This window comes from Biomphalaria glabrata, chromosome 10 (genome assembly GCF_947242115.1).
Source record: "Biomphalaria glabrata chromosome 10, xgBioGlab47.1, whole genome shotgun sequence".
Lineage (NCBI taxonomy): Eukaryota > Metazoa > Mollusca > Gastropoda > Planorbidae > Biomphalaria > Biomphalaria glabrata.
Genome location: NC_074720.1, coordinates 32785338 through 32812568, shown reverse-complemented (window position 1 = coordinate 32812568; position 27231 = coordinate 32785338). Strand labels below are relative to the sequence as shown.

General features: G+C 32.3%; 2 protein-coding genes and 1 long non-coding RNA gene across 42 annotated transcripts in view; 2 read left to right on the top strand and 1 right to left on the bottom strand.

Moving 5' to 3' along the window:
• Positions 1-4040: 4040 nt before the first annotated feature.
• Positions 4041-6749, bottom strand: LOC129928629 (uncharacterized). The gene is made up of 2 exons (XM_056043525.1): positions 5981-6749; positions 4041-5808 (listed from the first exon to the last, which is right to left on the bottom strand). Exon 2 carries the CDS (start codon positions 5800-5802, stop codon positions 4630-4632), a length of 1173 nt encoding a protein of 390 aa, XP_055899500.1. The 5' UTR covers positions 5803-5808; positions 5981-6749; the 3' UTR covers positions 4041-4629.
• Positions 6750-10688: 3939 nt separating this feature from the next.
• Positions 10689-12686, top strand: LOC129928630 (uncharacterized). The gene is made up of 2 exons (XR_008780082.1): positions 10689-10930; positions 11753-12686. It is a non-coding gene; the product is annotated as an uncharacterized LOC129928630 (long non-coding RNA).
• A 1584-nt stretch (positions 12687-14270) lies between these two features.
• Positions 14271-27231, top strand: part of LOC106064887 (cytosolic carboxypeptidase 2-like) — a 48889-nt gene continuing 35928 nt past the window's right edge. For 20 of the 40 annotated variants that reach the window (XM_056043494.1, XM_056043500.1, XM_056043499.1 and 17 more), the window contains exons 1-7: positions 14333-14486; positions 16281-16409; positions 16692-16764; positions 17244-17298; positions 19787-19912; positions 26438-26508; positions 27013-27086. In XM_056043494.1, coding sequence (XP_055899469.1) covers positions 16720-16764; positions 17244-17298; positions 19787-19912; positions 26438-26508; positions 27013-27086 — 371 coding nt within the window. In that variant the 5' untranslated portion in view covers positions 14333-14486; positions 16281-16409; positions 16692-16719. The other 20 variants (XM_056043524.1, XM_056043490.1, XM_056043523.1 and 17 more) reach the window with 7 other exon arrangements.

The following is a 27231-nucleotide window of genomic DNA, read 5'->3' as shown; positions in this document are numbered from 1 at the left end:
CTCCGGCTGGTTATGATGCGATAGTCTTTCTGGCTGCTTGTAGTAGCCGTGTGGGATGACTCTGCTTTGTTACCACTGGGTCAAGTAGGCACTTCCGTATCGTCGAGCCAGCGAATGGTAGAAATTTGTAACCCTTCTTGGCTACACTCATGGAATTTGCTTTAGATTTTAAATCGGAAAGGGAAGTTTTATCGTCCAAACCATTGGGAGGGGGGGGGGTTAAACTTAAAAATCTCCGAAAAAAAAAGGGGGGGGGGTAAACTCTTTTAATTGTATAAAATTGCTTCTGAAGTGGAAAAATAGTCAAAGTAAACTGCTTACGGTAACGCCTTCATCGTCCGACAGATTTGGTTGAAAATTAGTCTCAAGCTCACCCATTCAAAATTTTCTGAACACAGTTTCAAAATAATTAGATCTAGCGTACAGATCAAAATGCCACACTGCCAAAAGCTCTTAGGCCTTATTCAGTCAAAGCAGATGTTTTAACTTAAACATCTGTTAGGCCTACCTGGGATACAAAGCAATTATTTATTTACCAGAAAAAAACAGGTAGCAATCTAATTTCAAACAAGTTTTAGATCGAATATTGTAAGAAACAAACAGCTGTCTTATAGGACACAATGAGTTCAATTTATAGTGTCGATGTTTTATGGGGCCCGCACAAAACCAACTCTTTTAACAATCCTTCCCCCCCCCACACACACACACACGGTAAGTACGATAACCGGCTGAATTAGTTTAGCGGAGACGTTACACAATTTTGTTAACATAAGCGGCGGCGGGGCAGGTCTTTTCGTACCCAATAGGGTACTCAGATGTTTTCTTTTTTTTTATACCAGTATCGTTATGTTTTTTTTTTGTTTCTTTTTAAGATAAGGAATATACTATTAGTTTCATTTTATATTCAATAATAATGGCAATGTCTTCGATTCCGAAGATTGAGGATGAGTGTTTCACATAACAACGCAAACCCAGTTGCAACCTGCATATTTTTTCATGCAGACTATGCCGTTGTCCACTGCGCCTGTTTATATTCAATAATAATTAGTATATGGTGTCTTTCTGCACATCCAGAATGGTTTCCGTATGACGTCAGAAATACGTAAATGTACGTAGCCTACGTACATCTTTAACAGGTTAACATCATCCAGACTCGCAGCTAGTTACTTTTTGAGCAGAGATGTAGTTTTTTTTTTTTATGAGTTGGCAGTGGCGTCACTGGGGTCGGTGTCACCCGGTGCGGTTTGCTCAGGGTGTCCCCCCCCCTCCCCCGGTATCAACTTTATCCACATTTCCCAATAGAAATTCATTTTTTTAACAAATACAGTAAGCAGATTACCTATTTCATCGATTTTTGCACAAATGTAAAATTAGTTAATTGTTTTTGAAATTCCATTGTCTATGACATTTTAAAAATAGCTTTGCATATTTTACAATGTTTATTTATTAAAATCACAAAAACATGTTTCCTTTGTTAGACTTTTAGACGGAAATTATGCTGTGTTATTCAACCTTTTACTACCTTCTAAAGTGGGAAATACAAGTTTGCCGCTACCTTAGTTATCTATTGGTCTCGTTTATCGAGTCAACCGGGGCACCAAGCATTTTTTTCCGATAATCAAGCCAGAGTCAACATGTAGACACTTTATGACAAGCTGTAAAAAGAGTGAGAACAAAAACAGCAAAAAGAAAGATCGAGCTGCGGCTGGCAATAAAGAAAGAAAAGCAGCTGGTTAGAAAGATGAGTTCGGATCAGAGTGGCTACCTGAACCCCAAAACCAGAAGTCAAATGTTGCGATTTTGCAAGAAACTTTAGAAAGTAATTATGCATTAAACAGCTAAAAATTGATCGCAATTTAAGCCATTCGAATAAAGATTGAATAATGTATTTCTGACTAAATATTCCTTGCACGACAGGATGTAAGGTTACATATTCTGTGGACTTTTAGAACTATAGTATGTATATCATGGGCGTAGCCGGGGAACCCCCGAAATAAAATTCCCCCCCCCCACACAGATCGGAATTTAGTGACTGATTTTTTGCTTTGATTTTGTTTATTTTAGTTGAGATTCTAATACTAAACCATCACTTGCCCAGCGCAGCCAAGGGGTTTTGAGTTTAAACCCCCTACCCCATTCAGCGGAGTTTAAAGCTAAAAAATACCCCTTCAATATTAAAAAAAAGCAAAGCACGCACTAAAAATTATATGAGCGTAACCAAAGGGGTTTTGAGATTAAACCCCCTTTTAGCAGGGTTTGAAGCTAAAAAATACCTATTCAATATATATATTAAAAAAAAAAAGAAAAGTACACACTCAAAATGCTATGATCGTAGCCAAATGGGGTTTTGAGTTTAAACCCCTTTCAGCGGGTTTTCAAGCTAAAAAATACCTATTCAACATTTTAAAAAAAGCAAGTTACATACTCAAAATTCTACAAGCGTAGCCAAGCCTAAGGGGGGTTTGAGTTTAAACCCCCTCCTCCAGAGGGCTTTTTTAAAAAAGTTTAAAACGCCTCCAGATGGTTTTGAGTTTAAATACTCTCATACAGAGAATTTTGAGATATTCTAAAGCAAACTACAGTCATCAAATTCTATGATTTTGAATTTGTTAAAAAAAAAACTCTTAGTTTAAAACACCCCAACAAATGATTTTGACGATAAAACTTCCCTTTTCGATATAAAATCTAAAGCAAACAACAGTCACCTAATTCCAAATTACAACCAGTGGATTTGGATTTGAGGCAGTGGCTGAGATCGATTATAAAGTGCAATGAATAGTCATCTGCCGAAATTGAAAAAGACTTCTCCGACAAGCCATTATGCCTACGAGAAAAGCGCAAACAGTGACATGCTAGTGCAACTTGGCGCGACACTTTCATGGAGGTCCTCAGAGCAGGTGGGAAGAGGCTTCAAACATTGCCAGTGAGCAGCTTGTCGCCCAATGCACCGAACGACGCGGGAGGATTTAAGTCAGTAAGAATAGCAAATAAGATTTCCGAAATAAAACTTTTAATAGCAGGATAATGGTGCTTGGCGGTGGAGCTTCGCTCATAGCGCTCCCCCAGACCCCCTTGCTGGCAATGACTGGGAGTCTACAATTTTTTCCACTAACCCCAGGAAGAACCTATTGTAGGGAACAATAATCGTCTTCCGAAAGAATGAAGGGTCAAAATGTAATAAAGATTAATGATGTACACACACACGTACATATATTTGCGCGGGGGGGGGGGGGGGGAAGAGAAGAAAATCCTGGCTACGCCCATGATGTATATATATACAAAATATAACATTTAAATTTAGTTAAAATAGTTCCCCTTTCAGACCTTGCGATCTATAGGGCAGATGAGGACAACTTTCCCGAAGTTCAAAATCCCAGTCTTCCCCAAGATTCTTATGTAATACAGACGTTAATTCAAAAAAGATGATTACGTCCAACGCGTCGTACATATTAACCAATGATTTAAATTCTGCTAAGTCACAGGTTTTCCTGGCTAGCTCAGGTACATCTTCCATGCTCTAATAGCACTAGGGAAGAAGGAGTATTTGTACACATTTGTCCTAGAATGGAATGTGCCTTTACTTTTGTCTTTCTTAGTACCGGTATTTTATTAGGTTTAGTATTTGATGATTCGAGTTATTTGTATAATTGCTACTTAACTTTTGAGTCCTCTCCTGAAGGCTTTCTAAATTGTGATTTTAAATATAGGTGTTAGGGTTAGTATGGGGATTCTGAGTTTTTAAAAATATTTATTATAACAGAAGTACCTGTATTTTGCCTTTTTTAAAAAATGTTACTGGTTTACCATTAATAAGATAAATGGAATTAATTATTTTTTTTGTTACTGATACAATACTCTTAATACCGTGAAACGGGGTGACTTTGCACACTTTTCAACTTCAAACTTAATTTTCACATATTTAAAGTACACTTAAACTGCTGTAAACTTGTTTTCCTACAGAGTGGATGCCTGTACTTAAATGAAACCATTAAATAAAGTCTGTATAGTACGGTATATGGAAAATACCTTTTTTAAGGCTTGAATGACATTTTTTCCAAAATGGTAAAATGGGGTGACTTTGCCTTCCAATTTTATTTTCTTAATAAATGTATTTTAGAAAGTCAATAGATAACAATTTATACAGAAAAACATTTTATATGATTATGACAACAATTTAAATATAAAAAACAGAAATTTTAATGATTTAATACCAAAATTTATTTTTAACATGAAAAATCAACTTCGAAAATATTTTTCGAACACTTTTTTTTTTGCCTGGGAGGTAGCCACTCATCATCTGAATCAGTAATGATTTCTTCACTACTGGCATGTGATGAATCATTGCCAGTACCAGTACTGGTACCTTGAATGCCATCTACAGGTACCACTACTTGTGTTACTGGTTCAACTGATGGTGTAGATTGTTGCCTCCTGGTACCGGTATCTGAATTTGCATCAAGTTCTTCCACACTTATAGATTTGCCTGGTGGAACATGTAACTTTTTTCTTGTGTTACCAGTACTTCTCCCTCTATAGGCATTAGGAGAAAATTTACTGTTTTGTAAATAGTTAAGAACTACTTCTGAAACACTTTGTTCGGTGAGGACTTCTGCGGCAGGGATTTTTTTTTTACACTTGATGTGGATCAAGTGGATGAATGCCACAGGCTCTGAATCCTGACATTAAGTTTTGCGCACACCTCATCCCCATTCCATCTATGAGAGAGCCAAGCATTGCAGGAAAAATTTTCTTGTCAAGTGAAGTAGACGAAGGATGTTTCACTTTATGAGATTCCAGCAATCTTCGCCATTCTCTTTTCAGAGGAGCGAAAAATGATACATCCAGGGGCTGGCATTTGTCAGTTGAATTTGGGGGAAGCAAGATGAAACCAATATTGTGCTCTTCACATTTCTTCAAGACCAAGTGACTGATATGTGAGCTGAGATTATCTCCAATCACTACTTTACGTCCCAGCTTTCTTCTGGCCCATGGTACAGCAATGGTCAAAAACCATTCTTCGAAATTGACACTGTCCATCCAGCCGCTTTTGCTTCGACCGTATCTTGTTCCAGGTGGACCGCCTTCACACCATGAGTGCCACAGATGTTCAGATTTATAGATGACATATGGGGGTAGAAACTCTCCAGCTGCTGATCCTGCAAACATAACAGTTATATTGCCCTTAGAAAAATTTATGGCTCTTTCTGGATGCTTGATCCCTCTTCTAAAGATACACTTTTTCTGACCTGGGTCATCTGTCAAATTTGTTTCATCGTAGTTTAATATGTTTTCAGCACTAACACCCTCTAGAGACTTCCTCAGGTGTTCAAAATAAACATTGATATCATCGTGGCTTAATGCAGCTCTTTGACGCTTGATATTTTGGCAAGTTCTCTGAGTTATCAAGTCTTCGTGGCGCGACAAAAAACCTCTCACCCAATCATCTCCTGGGGTGTTGTCTGTAAATTTTTTAATTACAATGTTTTCCATTTCAAGAATGCCTTTCACCAAGCTCTTGATATCTCTCCATTCAAGAGGCATCCCATAGTCAGCACAAGTTGACAGATGTTTTACAAGAACATCCTCTAGCACACTTGGCAATGCGCATTGTCCACCATGAGACTTACTATGCTGACCACCAACTTTATTTCTCAGAGTTCTATGAGGGATTTTATATATCTTTGCTACTTCAGCAATACTCATTCCTGGTTTTTTACAGTCTTCTATAGCTTTTAGTAATGTTTCTTCCTCATAGTCCTTATATTTTCGTGAGCCCAGCTTCCTCTTATATATCCGTGGCATGATTATCTGAAGAAAAAAAACAACCACATATCAGGGGGTGACTTTGCCACTGCCTTAAGCATAAAATCTATTAAGAAATTGTTTAATTAAAGTTTACCCACATAATTATAAACCAATTTACTATTAAAAAAAATACATGTAATTATTAAATTAGATCCAAACTAAAGTTCTAACTCACCAAAAATAGCTGAAAATGTTGGTCCTGAAAACCTTTGGTTTCAAAACGTGTGTAAGGCTTGTTTAGCTTTCTACAGGAAAAAGGAAGTGTGTTTACTAAGCACTAACCTATATTCTTTCATATACATATAAAAACAGAAGGGAAACTACTCTAGAAAATCATTATAGAAACTTTTCACATTTTAAGTACCGGTATAGAGTAGGCAAAGTCACCCCATTTCACGGTACCAGCAACTGACATTTTTCTGGGTGGAAAGATGCTATTTCTGTATCTTGTGTTGTTTTTAATTGTTCTATATATTATGCAATCATCAAACACAGAACCACAGGTTCGTAAGCCTAGTGCTTAACCACTCAGCTATCGAGCCCTAATTTAGTTACACAATTGAAACATTCTAACACCATATAGAGACTATACAGATTTTGTAATATAAATACTATATATATATAGGTTGCCAGAGAAAACATACATTATCACATTCCAAAAAGAAAACCTGAAGTAGGTAGCCATATAGATAGAATATAGGTAACATTTGAATTCAAGTTATGCTACAAACAGAAAGTCCTCACATTCTACTCTACTGATCCATACCCAGTATATAACAATAGACACAAATAAAAATAACCAAATATAAATATATATATACACACACACATGTACCATATGTATATATATATATATAAAAAAAAAAACACTGATAATAATTATAGGCATTTTATTTGACAGATGAATGGCTTTTCAACACCAGCAGCACAAACACAAGTAGACACAAAAAAGACAGCTTTTACATCTTGAGCTTTGTACGTCTCCAGTGGCGCCTTTTAGCATTGTACCTAGGAAGAGAAAAAAAAGTTTTTAAACATGCTACTAAAATTATAACAAAATAAAAGAAACACTGTTTCAACTGAACCTAAGCTACACCCTATATGGGCATTTCAAGAGCCAGAAATTAAGCTTAAAATTGGCAACCTAAAACCACCTTAAAATATTTGAATAAATTCCGTTGGGAAGGGGGTTTGTCTTAATAATCTGTTTTTTTTTTTGTATTTCAAAATAATTTCCTTTAACCAGGTCATTGATGAATTCTCACTGAAACTGTTTTATAAAAATGTTCATACTTAAAACTTTGCACATTAAAAAGCCATTACAATAAATAAACATTCACTCTCCATGGTGTAGTATATAAATATAAAAGTCAATTGAAATGAAAGTTTTCTACATGTACTTCATAATTGGGCCATGATGACGAGACATAAAATTACCTTTTCCAGTACATTATAGTGTTAGCTATTACTAAAAAAACAATACCGGTACTTGCATTATACAACTTAAAAAAAATAAAATAAGATGACATTGTGCACAATTTTCATGAACACAAATTTACTAAGCTCTCGTATCAATGAAGCCTTACATTAAGAAATTCACTAAAGCAGCAGTCCTTTCAAATCCTTAGTTGGATCTAGATCTAGTTTTCTATCTAGCCAAATTTCCTTTTTTTTTTTTTAAATCTTTGAAAAATTATAACTGCCAAACTAGAGTTTGCCCAATGTGGCCAAGGAACTAGTAATTCCTTTTCCAGACCTGCCTACCAAAAAAAGTCCAAATGCGTAACGCTGATGGTCAAAATGCGTATTTTGGCACCTGAATGCGTAACACTTACTGTGACTTACGCGATCCACTATTTTGTCATATATATATATATGTGAGTGTGTGTGTGTATATATAATATTGGATCTAGATGTCATGATTAGATCTATATCTACAATCTAAATCAATACGACAATAGAGATGATATCTAGACTAGATCTGGATCTATGTCTATAATCTATATAATGAATATAATCTACTCTAGACCTGGGCTCAAGAGTGTTACCGATGCCGTGGATCCGCTACAAATGTAGGTCTACTCCAAACTTTCGTAGGCCTACCTTCATCCTTGATCTTTTCTATACTAAGACTAAGAATCTAGTCTAGATCTAGACTAGATGGTTTAGTAGATGTTATCGATCTAGATCTAGTCAATCTAAATCATACTACAACTAAATTGGATCTAGATTGTAGTCTACAATGTAGAGTAATGTAGAGAATCATGACATAACGTAATGACTAGCTAGACTTGCTAGATCTACTCCTGTATAACAAGTTATCTAGATTCTAGATCTAGAATCCAGATCTAGATCTAGACTAGATATCTACAATGTCACTCAATGTGTTTTGAATCGATAGCACTTCGATATTTTTTTCTATACAAATGAATACGACAATCAGGGATTCATCATAATTAATTTCTACTAGATCTATAATGAACTTACAAAAAAAAAAAAAAAAAAGTCACGTTGGTGTATCAGCTAACTGACGGTACCAACCTGGTACCAACCCGCCACTCCCTCACTCTCGCGTTCTTCATTTCTAGACTAAATCTAATTGCTTTTAAGAACCAACCAACGTAAGAACGTATAGATCTGGACACAATGTGTTCCCCCACCTCTTCTGCCCCCCCCAACAGGACGGCTTAGCGTGACCTCCGTGACCGCTCGTAAGCTAGTCAAGAGAGAAAAAAAACCAAAGGATACGAAATGCGTAACGCGACGGGTTCAATGCGTATTTGCATACTGACGGTCATTTTTGGGAGATTTTGCGTAACGGTAGGCAGGTCTGCTTTTCTTTTTAATCGATATTCATCAACTGTTAAATTTGTGGGAAATATGTTAAGCCGTTTTGAGATCACATTCCACCAAGATCTGACTTGAAGAGAGGAATGGTAAAATGATCTCTTATACTTTAATTAGAGCTGGACTGGCTGGAGTAAGTTTCAATATGCTACAACTTTGATGTAAATGCCCCCCCCCCCAAAACCCACAATGCTAAGGAGATTTAAAAAAGAAAGTATTGAAACTGAACAAGTTAACTATGTAGAAAATTCCAAGAAAGTGGGTAGATCATTTTTTTCCTGTAACTTATAACACGACAAGTTTGGTCTACCAAAAAAAAAAAAATTATGGCTATCCCCATCACCTAGCTTGTCTAAATAATATAAAAGTGCAAGCTTTCTAGTTTGTCCACCTCTCCAACTTATAATTCATAGAGCCAATTAAAAAAAAAAGTACAATATAACTTGTAAAATTAAATGATTAATCAACAACTTCCAAACGAGAATTGTTAAAAGCTAAGCAGTGGATGAGTACATCCCATGTAAAAAGAGCCTACCTAATTGTATTTCCAGTCTTCATTCTGACCCACTGAGGAATAGGTCTGTTCTGTTTCATTTTACGTGCCAACTTGGTTTTGATACGGAAAGTTTTGTGGGCACCCTGAAAAAATAAGTTACAAAAGAAATCAGTGTCAGAAAATAAAAATAACCAGACTACACTACCCAATACAAAAATATATAGCTCTAAATCAGTGATTCCCTAAGTGGTCTATATAGACCCCCAGGGGTCTACGAGAACTTCCAAGTGGTCTACGGAAGTGAAAAAATAAATTGGGGGTCTATGCCTGTTAACGGGGTCTACGAAGGCGGATCTTATTGAAGCATGACCATTCATGAAATTGACTCGTTCACACATGATTTGTACCTTATTTAATCCTTTGAATTTCAAACCTTTTAGTGGAATGATTTTTTTTTATTTAAAAATTTTAACGTATTATTTTAAATACCTTAATTGTGTCTACATGAAAGTAATAATTTACATGGCCGAGTCTATAAAATAAAATGTTGACCGTAAATTGTTGGTTATTAAAAATTTGGCTTCGTTCTTTCATTGTTGAACAACTATTGCATTTGTTCTTTATTTTTATGTAACAAAGTTTGAAGATATGTTGCTATGAAACCATCGAAGCTGGAACATCGAGAAAAGTCAACATGAAATAAAATAGATTAAGATTTGAAATACTTTTGAAAACTTTTAAATTCAGAATTAAGCCACAGTAGAGAAATGTTGATTAACCATCATAGAAGAGAATAGGTTTGTGAGCGTCTTACAATATATTTACTTAGGCTTATATCAAACTTTAAAAAACTGCACACTATAAGCAAAATATTGACTTCGCCAACCATTGAAGAGGTTTTACAATCTGTTTTACACAATCCTATATCTGATATCATTAAAAATTCCTCTAAGCAACAATACAGTTCAAAGGTGTAATGAGTTTTGGACAATGAATGGTTACCGTGTTATTACGATTTACTTTTTTTAAAAGCTGGACTAGTTAACCTTGCTTGATAATGTAGTGGTATTATTATATTTTTGTTATGAATCAAGAAATTCATAAAGAATTGCTTTTTGCCTGAAATTTTGATCAATTGCTCCTTCACACTGAAGTATGATAGTTTTCGAAAGGCTTATCTTTGACACTATTTTTTTTTGAGTTCTTGGTTGCTAAGATCCTATTTTAAAGAAATTAAACGGGAATCGGACATAGTCTATTTCACAAACTTGTTTCATAAATTGAATGAGGTTAACTTGCAGCTACAATGTGATAACCTAAATTTGATCAACACGAAAGCATGAAGCATACAATGACAATGAGAAATTTTCTTACTTTCCAAATTTAAATCAGTCAGACATCATCTAATCGAGAAGATAGAATGTTAGCCCGGACTAAATTGAAGCCCAAGATTGACATTTTATTATCAAAGCTGCCCACCAATAGGTGTTTTTTTTGTTGTTGTTTTGTTAATTCTTGTAATGCATATTAAATTAGGTACTTTGATTTTCCGGTTGTGCTAGATTTTTTTTGGTTTCCGGAACTGGTAGTTTACCGGCGTCAGTATATAAGCCCAGGACAATAGGCATTGTGTTCCATTCTGATATTGTTTTCAAAATCCATGCTCAAAAGGATAATCAAAGCTTTTTTATCGCGCAAGGACAGGATATTTATTAATTCTTTAGATCTACATCGCCATAAATTCTATTGTTTTCATGGAGATCCATCGTGTTGAGCATACTGGTAAGTTGACCACCAAATTCTTTTTTATTAAGCTCATTCTACATTTAAATTTAGTTATTTGGGTTAGTTTAATATTAAATCTAATTAGTTTAATAAAGTTTATTGCAATAAGTGCTCCTGTTTAGTGGCAAATGCCAACGGACTGGGCTAGGTCTAATTTTTTAAAGTGAAACCGGCCGCCATTACTAGACAGGAAGTGATAGATACTATGTTTATCAATGGCTGCATCCTTTTTGTATTTCACATTCCCTTTTGAAATCCATCATAATCCTTCATTTTCTTTGATCATCGATGATTTAAAACTTCATAAATAATATCTTTATAATGATATTTACTCACTACTTAAGTTTTGAAAGGATTTAAAAAAAAATAATAATAATATTTGTCGCGATAATGGCAGATAATTAAAAAATAATTATAAATCTTGATCTAGTTGCATTATCGTAATTGTTTTCCACAATCTATCTAGATCTATGAATTTTAATTAAATTATTTCACTTTTAATATATAATACTAAGTAAATATAGTGATTCTAAGCAAATCTAGATGAGTAGACAAATAAAAAGTCAATAGTATTCATTACTAGATTCTAGATCTAGAGTTAGATCAAATCAATGAGAGATCACTGATCAATCAAATCTAAATAAGTAAATTCTAGATAAGATTTCTTTGCTAGATACAGAGACATAACATAGATTTTTATACAGGATCAAGTCCTAAAAATATTCTTTTAAAATTAAAGTTGTTTATGACATTTATGTTGATATGGTGTTAAATGAAGCTTCAATCATGACTAAGAGCTTTATTTTTTTTTCTCCACAGAGAACATCATTGGCGATGGGCATAACTAAAGGAGGCTGCGATGTGACATGATTGTCATACACACTAATGTGACAGCAACAGACAGGGATGTTATAAATACTTTTACATATTCTGACACCATCATTGGGCGCAAGCAAAAAAAATCATATATTGGAAAATTATTTTCGACCTGGTGACGTATTACATTTACTTACTGACGCCACAGATCTATAACAAAAAAAGTTTTGTGTTAACACAAATCTCAGGTTTCAAAATAATAAAAGGAACAACACAATTAATTTCATGCATTTGTGTTGAAAATTTTATTTATATAGCTCTGAAAGTTAACAAAATACAGCCTATTAATGAAAAAAAAAGTACTTTTTCTGTCATTTTTTTTTTACATGTTGTGTCACATCATAAAGTGTAAAATATTTTCTTGGACTTCTATCTATAATTTAAAAGTAAAATAAGTATCAACAGATAATAAAGCATCTCTGTTTAAAATTGTATTCAATTATCTCTTAAGGTTTAAAAGTTAGAGTCTTCTAAATGTGAAAAAGTACTTCTTGTCGACCGTTTCTTTTTTTACAAGTAACCTCACTTTAAAAACGAATAAGAACATTATGTCACAGTCTACCACTTGTTTGAAATTGAAATAAATATCAGGACATAATCATGTATTTCTGGTGAAAATTACATGCAAATAACTCAAATAGTAAATAAGTTACAGCATTTTTAATGTGAAATTTTCCTTTTTCGGTCACAATTAAAAAAAAATAATATAGGCAAAATTTTCGCCACTAAAATTGCTATAACTTCTGTTCTAATCAACTTAGAAACATAAATTAGGTATCAATAAACTCGGTTCCAAAAGCTCTAACTAACTATATTAGTTTCAATACAATATATTGAGTCTGAAATTTTTATCAAAGTACCTAATTAAATTTTATTTTGCTTTGAATGTCATCAATAAATATATATCGCATAGTAATCAGTGAGAAAAGCACATCTGAAGTTAATGAATTTTCAAAAAAATGCTGGGGGGTCTACTGAAAAATTAAAAACATGGCAAGGGTCTACGAGACAAAAAAGTTTGGGAACAACTGCTCTAAATCAATCATTTCCTTATTCCACAATTGAACATAATTTAAAAAATTGTGCATAATGCCATGTTAGGTAGGTCTGTATTAACTTTTTGAGTGGGGTGTGTGTCTCGCCGGCTGAGCCAGCTAGACCCTCTCATCTTCATTGTTCCATGTCAACCAATGTTGGGTCAAAATGCAAAAAAAAACAAAACAACTGTCTAACTGTTTAACTTACATTCATAATTTATACACCATTGGAAAGTTCTTTCAAAGTATTTTAATGATGTACTATCGAAAAATTGTTTTTTCAAAGATAATTTTTTTTATTTCACATCCATAAACTTTACATTCAACATTGAATAGTTAGGCGAAAAAACCCGGAAGTGCAGAAGTAAAAAATGACTGATAATGTTGAGATTGCATTTTCGACTTTTTTTGGCATTGGCTTCACTTGCAAATTTGCAACACTTATGAATGAAATGTGAGAAGTTTTTAACTTGTGTTATCGATGGTTTAGCGAGCGAGACGCTCTCATGATGACATTTTACTTTTACTTGTTCCATGACGACCATGTCAACCAATGTTAAGCCAAAACGAGACAAAAAAAAAATATAACTTTCTAACTATTAAACATACATGATACTATTGATAGTCATAATTTAAACACCATTGGAAAGTTCTTTCAAAGTATTTTAATGATGTACTAACGAAAAATGGTTTTTTCAAAGATTAATTTTTTATTTCATCTCCTTACATAGTACATTGAACTAAATTTCTTAAACTTCTTACTTAAACTTAAGGCATTTGTCTTATCATACTATCATAGTATAGTCTTATCATAAGTCTTATGGATCAATACATCAAGTTATTAACGAATAAGCATGATTTCTGTTTTACATATATCGAACTAATATGAGTTCAAATTAGAAATCTAGATCTCCAAGTTCAACGAATAGCACACTGACAGACATTACGGTATCAAATTTTTAGTAAAAAATGTAAACACAAGTCTACTTTCAGTTCGAAATCTAATTGACGTTTATAATATAAGAAGATGAATGGTTTACACATATTAATTTTTTTAAATAATCAAAATGTAATAAATTGAAATATATGTTGTTTATTTAAACGGATCAGCAATAATTCCCATGATATAAAACGATTTCACAACATACCATTTTTCTGTAGTGCCTACGACCAAGAATAAAATAAAAAGACCGGAAGCATTTAGTTGCAACAACAGCGCAGATTAAAATGCACTAATAGAAATCGTGCTTGCTTAAAAATAAGTAAAATAAAAAAGTAATTTTCCACTATAAGGGAGTCTCAATGATTTAGGAATATATAAATTATTATTTTGAAATGTTTTAAATTATTTTTTATTAAAATGTATAATTATCATATACATTGAGAAAAAAAGAATTTTGTGCTGGATGACAAACATAGAAACCTAGTATTAAAAATATATTCATGCACTAATAATTCGTTTTAGATCTGCAAAAATAGTTATTTTTTTTAAATATATTCTTTTTTAAAAATAAACTGTATTTAATATCTGAATAATAAATAATTTGTTGATGCAGTAATCAGCCTTTAATGTAAACAACATTTTAAAACATTTTTTGTTGGCGGAATAACACAAAGCGTTTTTATTTGTTGTCCGCCTGGTATGGTAGCTGAATGAATAACAATAATAATAATTTTAATAGTATATTAGTATAAAAAATATGTATGTGTGTAACATGTATGCGTTCTTTAAATTGAATCAAACATGGTCTACAAATATAGTCCTGAATGTAAATTTAGAAAGAACAAAATTAATAGCATTGACTGTATGTCGAAACTCTTAATAGTCTTAACCTAATCGTCTTTATCACAGACATTCCGTCATTTCAGACATTGACACTTTTTTTTTTCTTTTCTATATTATTGTAGATAGATCTAGTCTAGATTCTAGATCATAAATCTAGTTTCTAGATCTAGATATATATCTATTGTTTTAATTATATTATGAACAATTATCTAATTATGCTCACTGTCCAGATAGATTTTATCATTAATGATGTTTTACTAGATGGAGTCAATCTACTACTAAATTTAAATCTATTTTGTAGAATAATGTTTAGCAGTTTGACTTGAATTTGTATTGTCTTTAGACTCAGTCTCTTTAGAGACCATATTAAAAATTATATATCTTCTCTGATAGTCCGAACCTTGCATCCGGCTTACATTTTTTTAAACTTATAAACTGTAGCCTATTTACATAAGTACTCAGTCTGTTTACAGAGGCAACATAATTTAATACCTGCATTTTTTAAACTCTCAATGTATGTAACTTAACTACCAGTACTATTTTTCTGAGAACTTCTTATCTCAGTGCCATCTCTGTTAATAGCAAGGAATTCAGAACAATATTATTCTAAATATTCCTAGATGCTGATAATGTTATTTGCCTCTAAATCTCTTAAACAAAATCTCAATAAATATGAAAGTGGTCAATGAGTTTGCTGTTTCCTTTTGCCATTTCACCATGATACAGCATAAATGTGGGTATTCTGCTCACGCCAGGGAGATCTTTGAGAATGGCAAGCAAACTGTTCATTTTAAACTTCTTTTACTTTGTCTTGCCATTGTATGTCCAGAGTGTGGCAGACAAGTTCCCAATAAGCTGATGAGCCATAAATATTTTAGGTTTATATTACTACCATTTTAGAATAATTTCTCAAATATTTTAACTTTAGTCATCTTATCTTATAAAATACAGAAGTTTGTTCAGAAAAGAAGATGATTACATCCTAAGCGTGTTCCTAGGTCAATCTAGTCATGCATGTTAACCAATGACTTAAATTCTGCCAAGTTATTGGTTTTCCTGGCTGTCTCAGGCATGCTCTAATAGCACTAGGGAAGAAAGAGCATTTGTACAAATTTGTCCTAGCATATGGAATGAGGAATGTGCCTTTATTTGTGTGTCTTTCTTAGTATTTAATTAGGTTTTGTTTTTGTATTTAAAGAATATGGTTCAGTGTTTTTTGTATTATTGCTTCTTTACTTTTAAGTCTTCTATCCTGATGGCTTTCTAAATTTAGTGATTTTACTAAAGGTGTTACTGTAGTAAAATGTGGATATTCGTTTGTTATGAATCTCACTGCTCTATTTTGTGTCTGTTCCAGTTTCTTAATGTTTTCTTGAGTTGAAGGGTCCCAAACAGAGGATGTATATTCTATTATTGACTATAAGTCTACTGTAAAAAAGCTCATAAAAGGTTGAAGATAGAAATATATTCTGAATAAGTTGTAGACTTAATAACCTTTGTCACCAACACATATTGTTTATTAAATCTTTTTTTGTTCATTCTATAAATATTTTAAATATATATATGGTTTCAACAATACCAGGGGATTGAGATTTAATTTAGATTAATTTGTCTTTCTATTGTTCATTGAAATCATTATTTTTTTAAGCATATTTGAAGGGGGTCAAAAAATGGCAATGAGCTGTACAGTGGTTTCCAGATCAGGCAATTAATTCTCCATAAAGTTTATTCTTCAAAGAGCTATAATATCCTTGGGCCAGCAGCGATATTAGTTAAGGTAGTTGAAATTCCTTTTCTGAGATCAGTAGTTTATACTGGTGTTATAATTTACAAAATCTATATATTAATTAGTTATTACATCTCATTACTACAATCAAAAGATGGGCTTAATTTACTATTTTAAAAAGCAGTTCTAAGTTCTAAATTGAACAAATTGAATGAAAAATAATAGAAAATCAGAAGTCTAAGAAGGGCTACATACATCAAAAATTGTTATAGTATTATCCTAAAGCCTATTTTCTAATTAAATGTTTTAAAAGTTTGATTTCAAATATTTTAGTGAGGGCAAATACAACAACAAAGAGACCATGATGCCTGGAGAAGATCTTTGTGATGATGATTACTATGGAATAGTAAGCTGCTTATTTATATTGTAGTAATTTTTGTTGTATTTCAAAAAGTTTTCAGTTGATTAATAAGGTAGCAATGTCAATAGTGTTCTTCTTCTGTGGCCAGCACCTAGAAAAGGTGCATTGTGGTCAGCATGATTATCCAAACCTAGCAGAATCATAACTGCTCATTAGTGCATTGTATACATGCAGATTGAAAATCCCAGCCTTTATTATTCAAACTGAGCATCTTCACTGCTGTAGCCGCCATTCTCCAGTAAAGATCCTTAAGAGCAATCATAATAAAAGACCACCATCTTGTCATTCACGTTTGTTTGCGTTAGAAATCATGTAAATGTAATTTTTCCTGGCTAGTCCATACATGTTTTAATGGCACTTAGATGATAGACTGCATTATAACATAAATACATTATACTGCAGTAGTTTATCTTGTAGTTTATGTAAGTTTTGAACTGAACCTTATCATTGCCATTCTGTTTTAGAATCCATATGAAAGTTTCATGAAGAAACATTTACAGCATTATGGCTATTACACTGGTGAGTGGATCTTAATGATTAATGCCTCTGTATATGTTAAATCAGGTTCCATGACAAATCGTTCTCAGACATTTTGTTCACCAACTAATCAATCATCTGATGATTTGTCATGTGAACCATTTGTTGCAAACCAATTATCAGTGAACCAGTTGCCAGTGAACAAGTGTTCTGTGAGCCAGTTGTCAGTGAATGATATGTCAGGTTAACAATTTGTTGGTAAAGAAATTGTCTGTGAATGATTTTTTGATCATTTTGCAGGAGATCCTGCATAATGTGGAATGTTAGGTATGTCTAGAAACATTCAAATTTTATTATAGCAGTAAAACATTCAAACTTTATAATAGCAGTGAAACATTAAAACTTTTTTAATAGCAATAAAACATTTAAACTTTACAATAGCATTACAACATTCAAAATTTATTATAGCAGTTAAACATTCAAACATTAATAGTGGTAAAACATTTAAATTTTATAACAGCAGTGTAACAGTCAAACTGATTATTATTTATAGAAAAAATAAAATGTAAATTATATTTAATCACTAATCATTTTACAAATATATTAAAAGCTCAGTTCATTTTTATTTAAGGAATATGCTCATGCATCATTCATATCATGTTCAGTGTTCAGTAAAAATAAAATAAAGCTTTTTAGAAGAAACAAATTTTTAAGTGCTTATCATTACATTGTATGTTATTAAATTTAACTTGAAATATATTATAAGCTTAATTCAGTTTCATACTCAGTGTTCACTAAACTTAAGTAAAGCTCTTTAAAAGAAGCAAATATAAGTTCTCATCATTAAATTTATATCTAACAATGATCTCAGCTCAGATGTGCTTAGTATAGCCATCTAAATTTTATTTTTCATTAGAGAATCCGCACACACATTTTGAATGTTTGCTATGATTTTAGGTGAATTAGTACATTTCAAGTATGTTAACGTTTATAAAATCAAAGATTGTCAGTCAGCCTCATGGTGGCAGAATGGTTTTTCTGTACTTTAATATAAAATACTTGATAAGCAGATGAATGCCAACACAACATCATAACATTGATGTTACTCTATGCCTGTTTTAACAGAATTTAGCATATATAAATATAGAAGAGATTCAAGCTCTTTTACTATTTTCCTCCTTAAAGGAACTGAAAATTCGGATATCAGAACAGAGTGGGAAAAAATGAATCATTATTAGTTTTGCTACCTTGGGTTACAAATAGTTCAAAAGGCTGAAACATAACAATAATATATTAAATACTATGGTCAGTATGTCACTGGGGCTAAAAAAATGAAAGAATGCCCTCCTTATTAGCATGGTATCCAGCTGGTATCCAGCTGATAAAACTCTTTGCTTCCAAACTGAGGGGGGTCCAAGTTCAAATTTGTGTAAAGACTGATATATGACTGAAATATGTAGGGAAGTAAATGGTGGTTGGTCATTTTGTTGCCCTTGTGACTCCTTCCTTAACTGCATAGAAACTGATAAGCTTTACATCATCCACCATCATAGATCATAAGATCTGAAATCAGTAACTTTATTTTTAATTTATTTTGGGTGGCAGGGGCTAGTGATTAGGCATCTGTAAACTAAGAATGGCAGGAGGGCCGCTGGTGGCCCACTTTTACGATATACAGATGCATGCAAACGCGACATGAAGCTATTTAAAATCGACACTAGCAGCTGGGAAAAAGTGGCACTGGATAGATCCACATGGAGAGAGAGCATAAGAGAAGGGTCTCGGATTGCAGATGCCATACACAACAGAAGCAGAAAGAAGGCTGAAAATGCAACTGTGCCTGGTGATTTCATATGCCCAATCTGCAACTGCAGCTGTGTATCAAGGATTGACCTCTTTAGCCACATAAGAAGTTGCAAAGGGAAAAGATCGTCTCTCGAGACGTAAAGTGCCACAATAAAAAAACTAAGAACGGACCATCACAGAAAAAGCCACCATCCCATTATATTCAAAACCTTAAATAGAAGGAAAGTTGTTGGAATGCATCAGAGGAAAAATGCATCATGGGCAAAAAAAAAAAAAAAAAAAACCCATTTGGGCAGCTGTTTGAGAAAAACATTCGTAAGAAAGCTAAAAAGATTTTAGAAATAAAAACTCAGCCCTTGGGTCAGGATTTTGTGTATTTACCATCACAAAAGAAATACAAAACACAGCAAAAACAAATAGGCACAAAAACTCTTTTGTTCCCCAGGCCATCAAATCATGAAATACTATTCAAATATCTGGTATGAATGTATATTTTGGTTCTCTATTGTTATAATGTTTTATTTGGTGTGATGCACAAATTATTGAACAAATTTCATTATGGATATTAAAGATTATTATTAATATTATTAAAATTCTGGCTAAGCTTAAACACTCAGATAAATGGCAGAAATGAGAGATTCTTTCCCTCAGATAAGCTTTGTTTTTGTTTTTTTTAAGTAATCTTTTTTTCTATTGATTGTTTTCACTTTATATTTACCTAAAGGGAGAAATCAAAATTATAAACATCACTTTAAACACTATGAAGAGTGGGAAAAAAACTATGGCTATACCATGAGTAGTGAAAGTTCTGAAGATTCAGATTCTGATACAGATGATGACAAGGCTTGTGGTTAGTACTAAATTACTGATTATTTCTTATTATCTTTGTAATTCTATACAATGTCTAAACTTAATAGGAAAAAAATATTTAAAAAAAAATTCCTTGACCTAAGCTACCAAGTCAAACTAGTTGACAACAATCCCATTAATTGGCAGTTGCCAAAAAGTTAACTGCAGAACCCCATCAAAATCACCACCATCAATACAGGATATAAACAAGGTTACAAAGACAGTTTGTGTGGAAACACAAACTGAAAATCCGCCCCCAAAGTGGTCCACTCAGGCAGGTAAAAAGGCAGGTTTCAATATTATTAGAATGTAGTTCTATCAAAGACAAATGACAGAAAATAATGGAGAAAAAAAGGTTAACAGACCCCAGCGGTCCAGCAGACCAAAGGATAGGTGAAAGTGAATGTGAAGTTATATGTGAATCTGGCCTAACTGATGTCTTATAATGAATATCTAATTGATCTATTTGTTTTGTAAAGAGCTAATCTCTTATTCCTCAAGAATAAAACATTTCCGTAAAAAAATAAATTTTAAAAAAAATGGCGTTCTATAGTAACCGTAGCACAGCAGTTCATGCGATAGTATGAAAAACTACTTATTAATTGCTGTTTTAAATTATGTCTGACTTATATGCATACTAAATAGATTTTTTCTCTTTAAAAAAATAATAAACATTTTTTTGTGTGTATAGTACTTAGTATAACAGAACTTACACAACTTAACAATACAAATATAAAAAAAATAATTTTTGACAAAAAATCTACAACCGTTTGCATGAATGTGTTAAAAATAAAATGCTTGATTGGTATCGTAAATGCAGATTTTACTAGATCAGTGTTTCCCAAACTTTAAAGATATGCATACCCCCCCCCCCCCTCCCCCCAAAAAAAGAGAATAATTGTCAAGAATAATAAACGAAAAATATAATTGTTCATAAAAAAATAGAAATAAATGTTATGTTATAAACAGCAAAAATTTGCATCAATTAAAAGGACAAACATAGTTAATGCATACCCTCTTCAAACTCTCCCCGTACCCATGGGGGTATGTGTACCCCACTTTGGGAAACACTGCACTAGATTATGTTAAAAAATAACTTCAAAATTTATTTCTAATATTATTTCTAATATTCAATTTCTTTTATTCATTTTGAAAGATTTTATTTACATTTAATGACTCTATTTATTTAAGTTTCCTGTTCTACCTTGAAACCTTAAGTATTACAGGCTAAACAAATTCCTTTAAATACCTTCCATCTAGTCATCATTACTTAATTACACTCAAATTATGAATAATTACTCTTAAATTAGGAATAATTTAAAACAAATATTATAAAGTAATCTAATAATATTTTCCTGTTTTAAGAATTTTTTCTTCACTAATATTCTTAAGGTTAAAGGCTTTCTTAAACACTTTTATTTTTAGTGTAGCTACTAATACTTAAAATAGCAATTTTTCAAAAGATTATTTATTTATTTTTTGCTTAACAATAATTTAGGCCACAGTCTACAAATTTGTATATAAACATTGTATATGTTAAGAAGAAATAATCCTAAGTAGGCAGTCACATGAAAAAAGAAATAATAATGACATGAATATCTATAATATGCCTGCAGGGCCAGTTTGACCCTTTAACACTGCTTTGCAAATGGAGTGCATTTCCTAAATCCATAATCGTTCTCTGTGCTTGAGGCGCTAAATTCTTTTTTCTTCCTTATTTATAAATAATAAAAGCTCAACTTGAGCATTTATTGGTGATCCATTACAGGGGTTCTCAAGGTAATAAATGTAGTTACCCCAACAGAACATTTCATGGTGATTATTGTAATTAGCCATAACAGAACATATTTTTGTGATTATTGTAGTTAGCCATAATAGAAAATTTCTGGTGATTATTGTAGTTAGCCATAATAGAAAATTTCATGGTGAATTATGTAGTTAGCCTTAATGGAAAATTGTATTTTGATTAATGTAGTTGGCCACAACAGAAAATTATGAGGGTGATTAATGTAGTTATTTTTTGTAAATTTAGGAGGATTTGTTTCCTTTTAAAATCTTTTCTAAAATTCAGTATTTTATTCCCACTAATTAAAAAACTTTTATCAACATTTAAATGAAAGGAGATAGTTACTACAATTTTTTGTGTGCATGAAATTCTGAAATCAAAGAAATTATTATATTTTGATTATTTTTTAATTGAGAAAAAATAATATTTCTTTAAAATGATCACAAAAAGACTTTTTAAAATTTGAAATAATAAGAAAACTAGAACTGAGCACTCTAGGTTAAATTTTATGAAATAAATTGTTCTAGACAACTTTTTAAAACATATATTCATTTAGAAAATTAATTATTGACAAAAATGAAAAGAATTGAATAGCATATATACATTTAGTTTTGTGACATACATGTGCAGGAAAAAAACAACTTTTATATGGCATGAGAATAAAAGTATTTGATTGCTCATTGATTAATTGATTCCTAGGTAATACTGAAATAAGAAGCCAGGAATTATATATTGATTTATTGAACATGTCAGGATTGACCACTTTCCTTCTAGCAGACGCTAAATATTAGTTCTTTTTTTTTTTAGATTCATATGATCTATAATTATACATGAGCAGAAAAAAAATGTATTTGTGAGTGCTCCATGAAATCATATCAGAAACAGGATCAGTTCCTTTATGATTTTGTTGTTTAGTTTACTTTATTAAATCTGTGCATCTTATTGAAGTATTATGGAAGTCTGTGATGATAAGTAGATAAGTGTATTTTCATTTCTTTATTATTAGTTTGTTTAAATTTTTTTAAGTTTATGAAAATTCTTTTTGGTGATAAATTTCTCAGAGTTTAAATCTCTAATTTACATGCAAGACTATATTAACACATTTTGTGAAGGAAAATCTGTAATTTATAAGATAAGACTGTTGGAAAATGAAAGAAATCAACAATAGTGTTAAGAAAATCTCATACACTTAAGTTTAAATAAGAAAAGATTCTTGGACATAAAATAAAATGGAAAGCAGGTTGCCAGATTTGCAATCTAAGCCAATTGATTTAAAGAATGTTGGTTTAGATGAAAAACATAAAATTGCTGAAGAACCATTTAAAATGGATTTTGTTATTAAAGAATGTAGCAATATCTCCAACAGTAACTCATCTTTCCAAAAAGAATCCTTACATGAAACTAGGAATAAATACATCAATGAAGATGGCAGTGAAGAATGGAGCTCAGACTCTGTGGACCTTAGTGATTGTTATATAAAGCATTTGTTTAAAGTTGATACCAATGGGAAGAAGAAAAATAATTCAATAAGACATTCCTTGCCTCACAGTTGTCATTCAGAAATCAATATGCCTACAAAATCTGAAGTCATCTCAAGAAATAATTCCGAAGATGTTGGTAAAGATTCCAAAGCAGGTAGCTCATTCATAAGTAATGAGTCTTGGAGGAGTGGGCTTAATTGTGTTGAATTAGAAAACAGTCCAGGCAAGGCTAATGTTAGATGTCTTAGAAAGAGATGGGCAGGAAGAATACATGATTACAATTTAGAGCAATCAATATCAGTAGGTACTGTATCTACCAGACTTGATTTAGACCCTATGCTGGGTGAAAGTGTGAGAGTAAGGACAGTTGAAAAAGGTTTAACTCATTCTCAAAGAAACACTGGAGTGAAAGGATCATGGAGTAGCAGTTCTGACTTTAATACCAGTGATGACTCTGCTTCATTGGTTTCTTGTGACAGTGTTGATTCCTCTGGTTTTGATCATGAAAACATAACTGGGAGTTTACACAGCATTGACACATTGGAAAATAACAAATGCACCAGAATTACTTCAAGTGCCCAGCCTTGTAAGAGATCTGAGGAGACAGAAGAGGGGGACTCAACACTTCACTCTGTCAGCAGCTTATCTGACATCATTATGCTTGATAGCAGAAGCAGTTCAAGAAACACAAATGACAGTAGACCTGCTTCCAGCACAGCGAATAGCTTGGCTACATCTAGTAGTAGAAGCAGCAGGCATGGTACAAGTAGTGACAGCAATGAGAAAGGTGTTAGCAGGAACTCTCGTACACTTGATGTGGAAAGTATCTCTAGTAGCAGATGTAGGCTAAGTGAGCGTGGTGACAGGAAACAAGTGACTAGGAGTGATAGCTTGCCATCAAGAAACCACAGTGCTACATCATGCAGTGTAACTTCATATGAAACTTCAGAAAGTAGTACTGTCACCACCAGCTCTTGTAGTAAAGAGACCAGCACTCTTCCTAGCTTGTCTGCACCCACTAGTTATCTGAAATCAAGCAGAAGCAGCAGCCCTAGTGGCAGGCTTTCTTGTTCCATTTCTACCAAACCCACTAGTGGCTCAGATAAAAGTATAAGCCGTTACACCACTTCAGTTAGCAACTCGGCTCCTGACTCAAACTCAGCCAGCAGGCGCAGTACAGACATGAGTGGGTCATTAACAAGCTCTCAAGAAACAGAGTCAACAACCAGCATTGCAACCAGTAGTAGTGATAGTGACAGCACAACTGTGTATTCATCATCATCCTCATCCTCTGACTCCAGCTGGCTGGATTATGAATACGCAGCTTACATTTTGAAGCCTAAATATGAAAAAAAACCAGAGTGGGTGAAATCTCTATTAGAGAAATTTTCTTCCACCAGTCAGACTTGTGATGCTACAGTCAAAGAAGATTTGGACTTATATCATGATGCAGGTACTGTGAGATACATTAACACATATGTTTGACATTTACATCTAAGGTCCTGGTTAATGATATTACTCATATTCCATATTAAATATGTTAATTTTCAAAAATGTTGATCCTTAAGTCTTTGATTATTTCGACATGCAGTTTCAACAGCAGTTAGTTTTTAATTGAATGTTGAAAAACATACCAACACATAGGCCTAAACTACAGCCCAATGGGACTTAAAAAAACAAATATGGAACCCAGGAGAAAAAAGTTTTTTTTAGTGTTTTTCTTATTCTTTGCAAGAAAATCAAGTAACCTTATGAAACCAATTTCTATAATTAAGCATATAAATCGAATTTGTCAATATTACATTTAGTAAAGTCAAATTTATTTTGGTTTTTTTTTTTGTTAATTTGAATTAGAAAAATTAATTGCAATTTTTGTTACTCGGTAGTTAAAATTAATTAATTAGTAAGTAAACATTTAAAATGTTTATGGGGCATTTCAGATTCTAAACTAAGATAAACAAGCTAAAGCCTTTAAAAAAAGGAATCTTAAATCGGCTATTCTAATCCCTACTAGTCTACTTAATGGGCCTATTATTGAAAAATTGCAATAGATTTTAATACATACACATGCTAAAAGTATTATACATTCCCACTTTAATCTAACAATATCCTTGTTAGTGTTAGTACTGAAAAGCACAATGTTTGTATTCATATTCTTTATATATAAACAGTATATTTTGGAAATAACTAAAAGAGAAATGAGATTTGGCTGACGTGTGCTTTTTGCACCCATCATCTAAATACAAAACATGGTTCACACTAACTACTTTGCATACTTACCATTTTAAATACTTGTGTTGCTTATATCCTACTATGTCCAACTAGTCTCCTTTCAAAACTTCAAATTGTTATCCATTACAACTTTTTTTTAGATGCTCATAACTCAGTGTTATCGATTGCCAGCTTGTACCACTGTTTTGTTTTTCTGGCTCTAGTTTTTTGTCTAAACCTCAAACATTGGCTCATTGACTCAGACAAATACCCTCACTTGCAGCATTAATATTGTTAGGCCAAAACAAAAAATACCTTGGTTGCCAATCGTATAAAATTGATTTTGAGTCTGGAACATTAGCCAAGTTGTTTGAAGGAAGTCATGTTCAGGGAAATCACATTTATTGATCATGTATTGCCAGATTTCCTGCTGGCAGTCATTGATACTGTTTGGCTTAGTGTGAAGGTGCTGTGATGGAGTATTAGTTAATGGTGTGAAAGGTTATTAAGTGCTTTACTTAGCATAGATATAGTTAGACTTTTTTTTTGTTGGTTATACTATCTTAGTCTTATATATATTTGCATTTATAGTGTTGGAGTTCATAGTGTAATTAAGTTTTAAATGTTTTACATTTTATACTGTTTTACGTGTGTATATATTTTTCAGTGCTTCATATTTTATTAACAATTATTTATTTTAAAAAATTATGATTGAATGAGGTCATGTCCTTTATTTTCTAAACATGTCTGAAAAACATTTTAAATTACCTCTTAATAAGAAGATGGGGATTAATATTGAGTAGTTTTGAGCTTGACTGCTTTGTTAATTTCAGCTTATCACTGGTAGAGAAAGGAGCGTTGGTTTAATGTCTTTGCCTTTTCTAGATGATTTGTTAAAAACAAAAAAATTATAGCCAGCAAAAAAATATTTATGTTTTGATTTTGATGTCTTTCAATTTGTCCATGAGATTATAAGTATGAATTTAATTGTTAACTATAAACAATAGTAAATAAACCACTGTCTTTTTGCTTTTTTTTTGTGTTTCAGACAGCAAACTTCAAGAGGATCTGCTGAAAACTACACAGCTTATATACAGCTGTGGAGAGTCAGGAAAAATGGTAACAAATATATTTTGGAATTGATTGCTGTATTTGTTAGTAACTTTTTGTTTCTGTTAACCTCAAATACAAATGATTTAATAAAAGATGTGAGACCTTTATATAACTTTATTAATATCAGTCACAAAAAACTGTTATAGATTGTTTTCTTACTGTACGTCACATACTCAGACCATATTTTACCTATTCACATTTTTCACTGTATGAAAATCTACCTCAAATGGGTCAAGATTTGTACATTAGATACTTAAAAAGTAATAGTGATGTCTTTTTGCAGGCTTAGTTTATGTAATTCTTGACTAAGACATAAATCTAGATGTCTACACACTTGCACTTTCTACCTGTATCTGAATGTATTGACTTAGCTATTGACCTAACTATTGATTTGTATTTTAATTGCATACAAATATAGTTGTATATAAAAGGACATGCTATATTTCCATTTAAATTCAAATGATGGTTTTCGCAAAATAGAATGTAGACCCAAAATTTTTGTTTTTTTAGGTGCCACGACTCAGAGAACCCAGAAGTTTGTATGCTTTAAATAAAGAGCTTGGCCCACAGCAAGCTGCTAGATGGTATGTTGAATACTATAATTTATACTTATTCCCCCTTTATCTTAATTCTTCGTCTGAATGTGTGGCACATTGCATTATTGATTTTATTAAGAAATGTTGCTTTTTATTTTGTTAAGTTCAAAGATCTTTGTATAAATAACTCTCA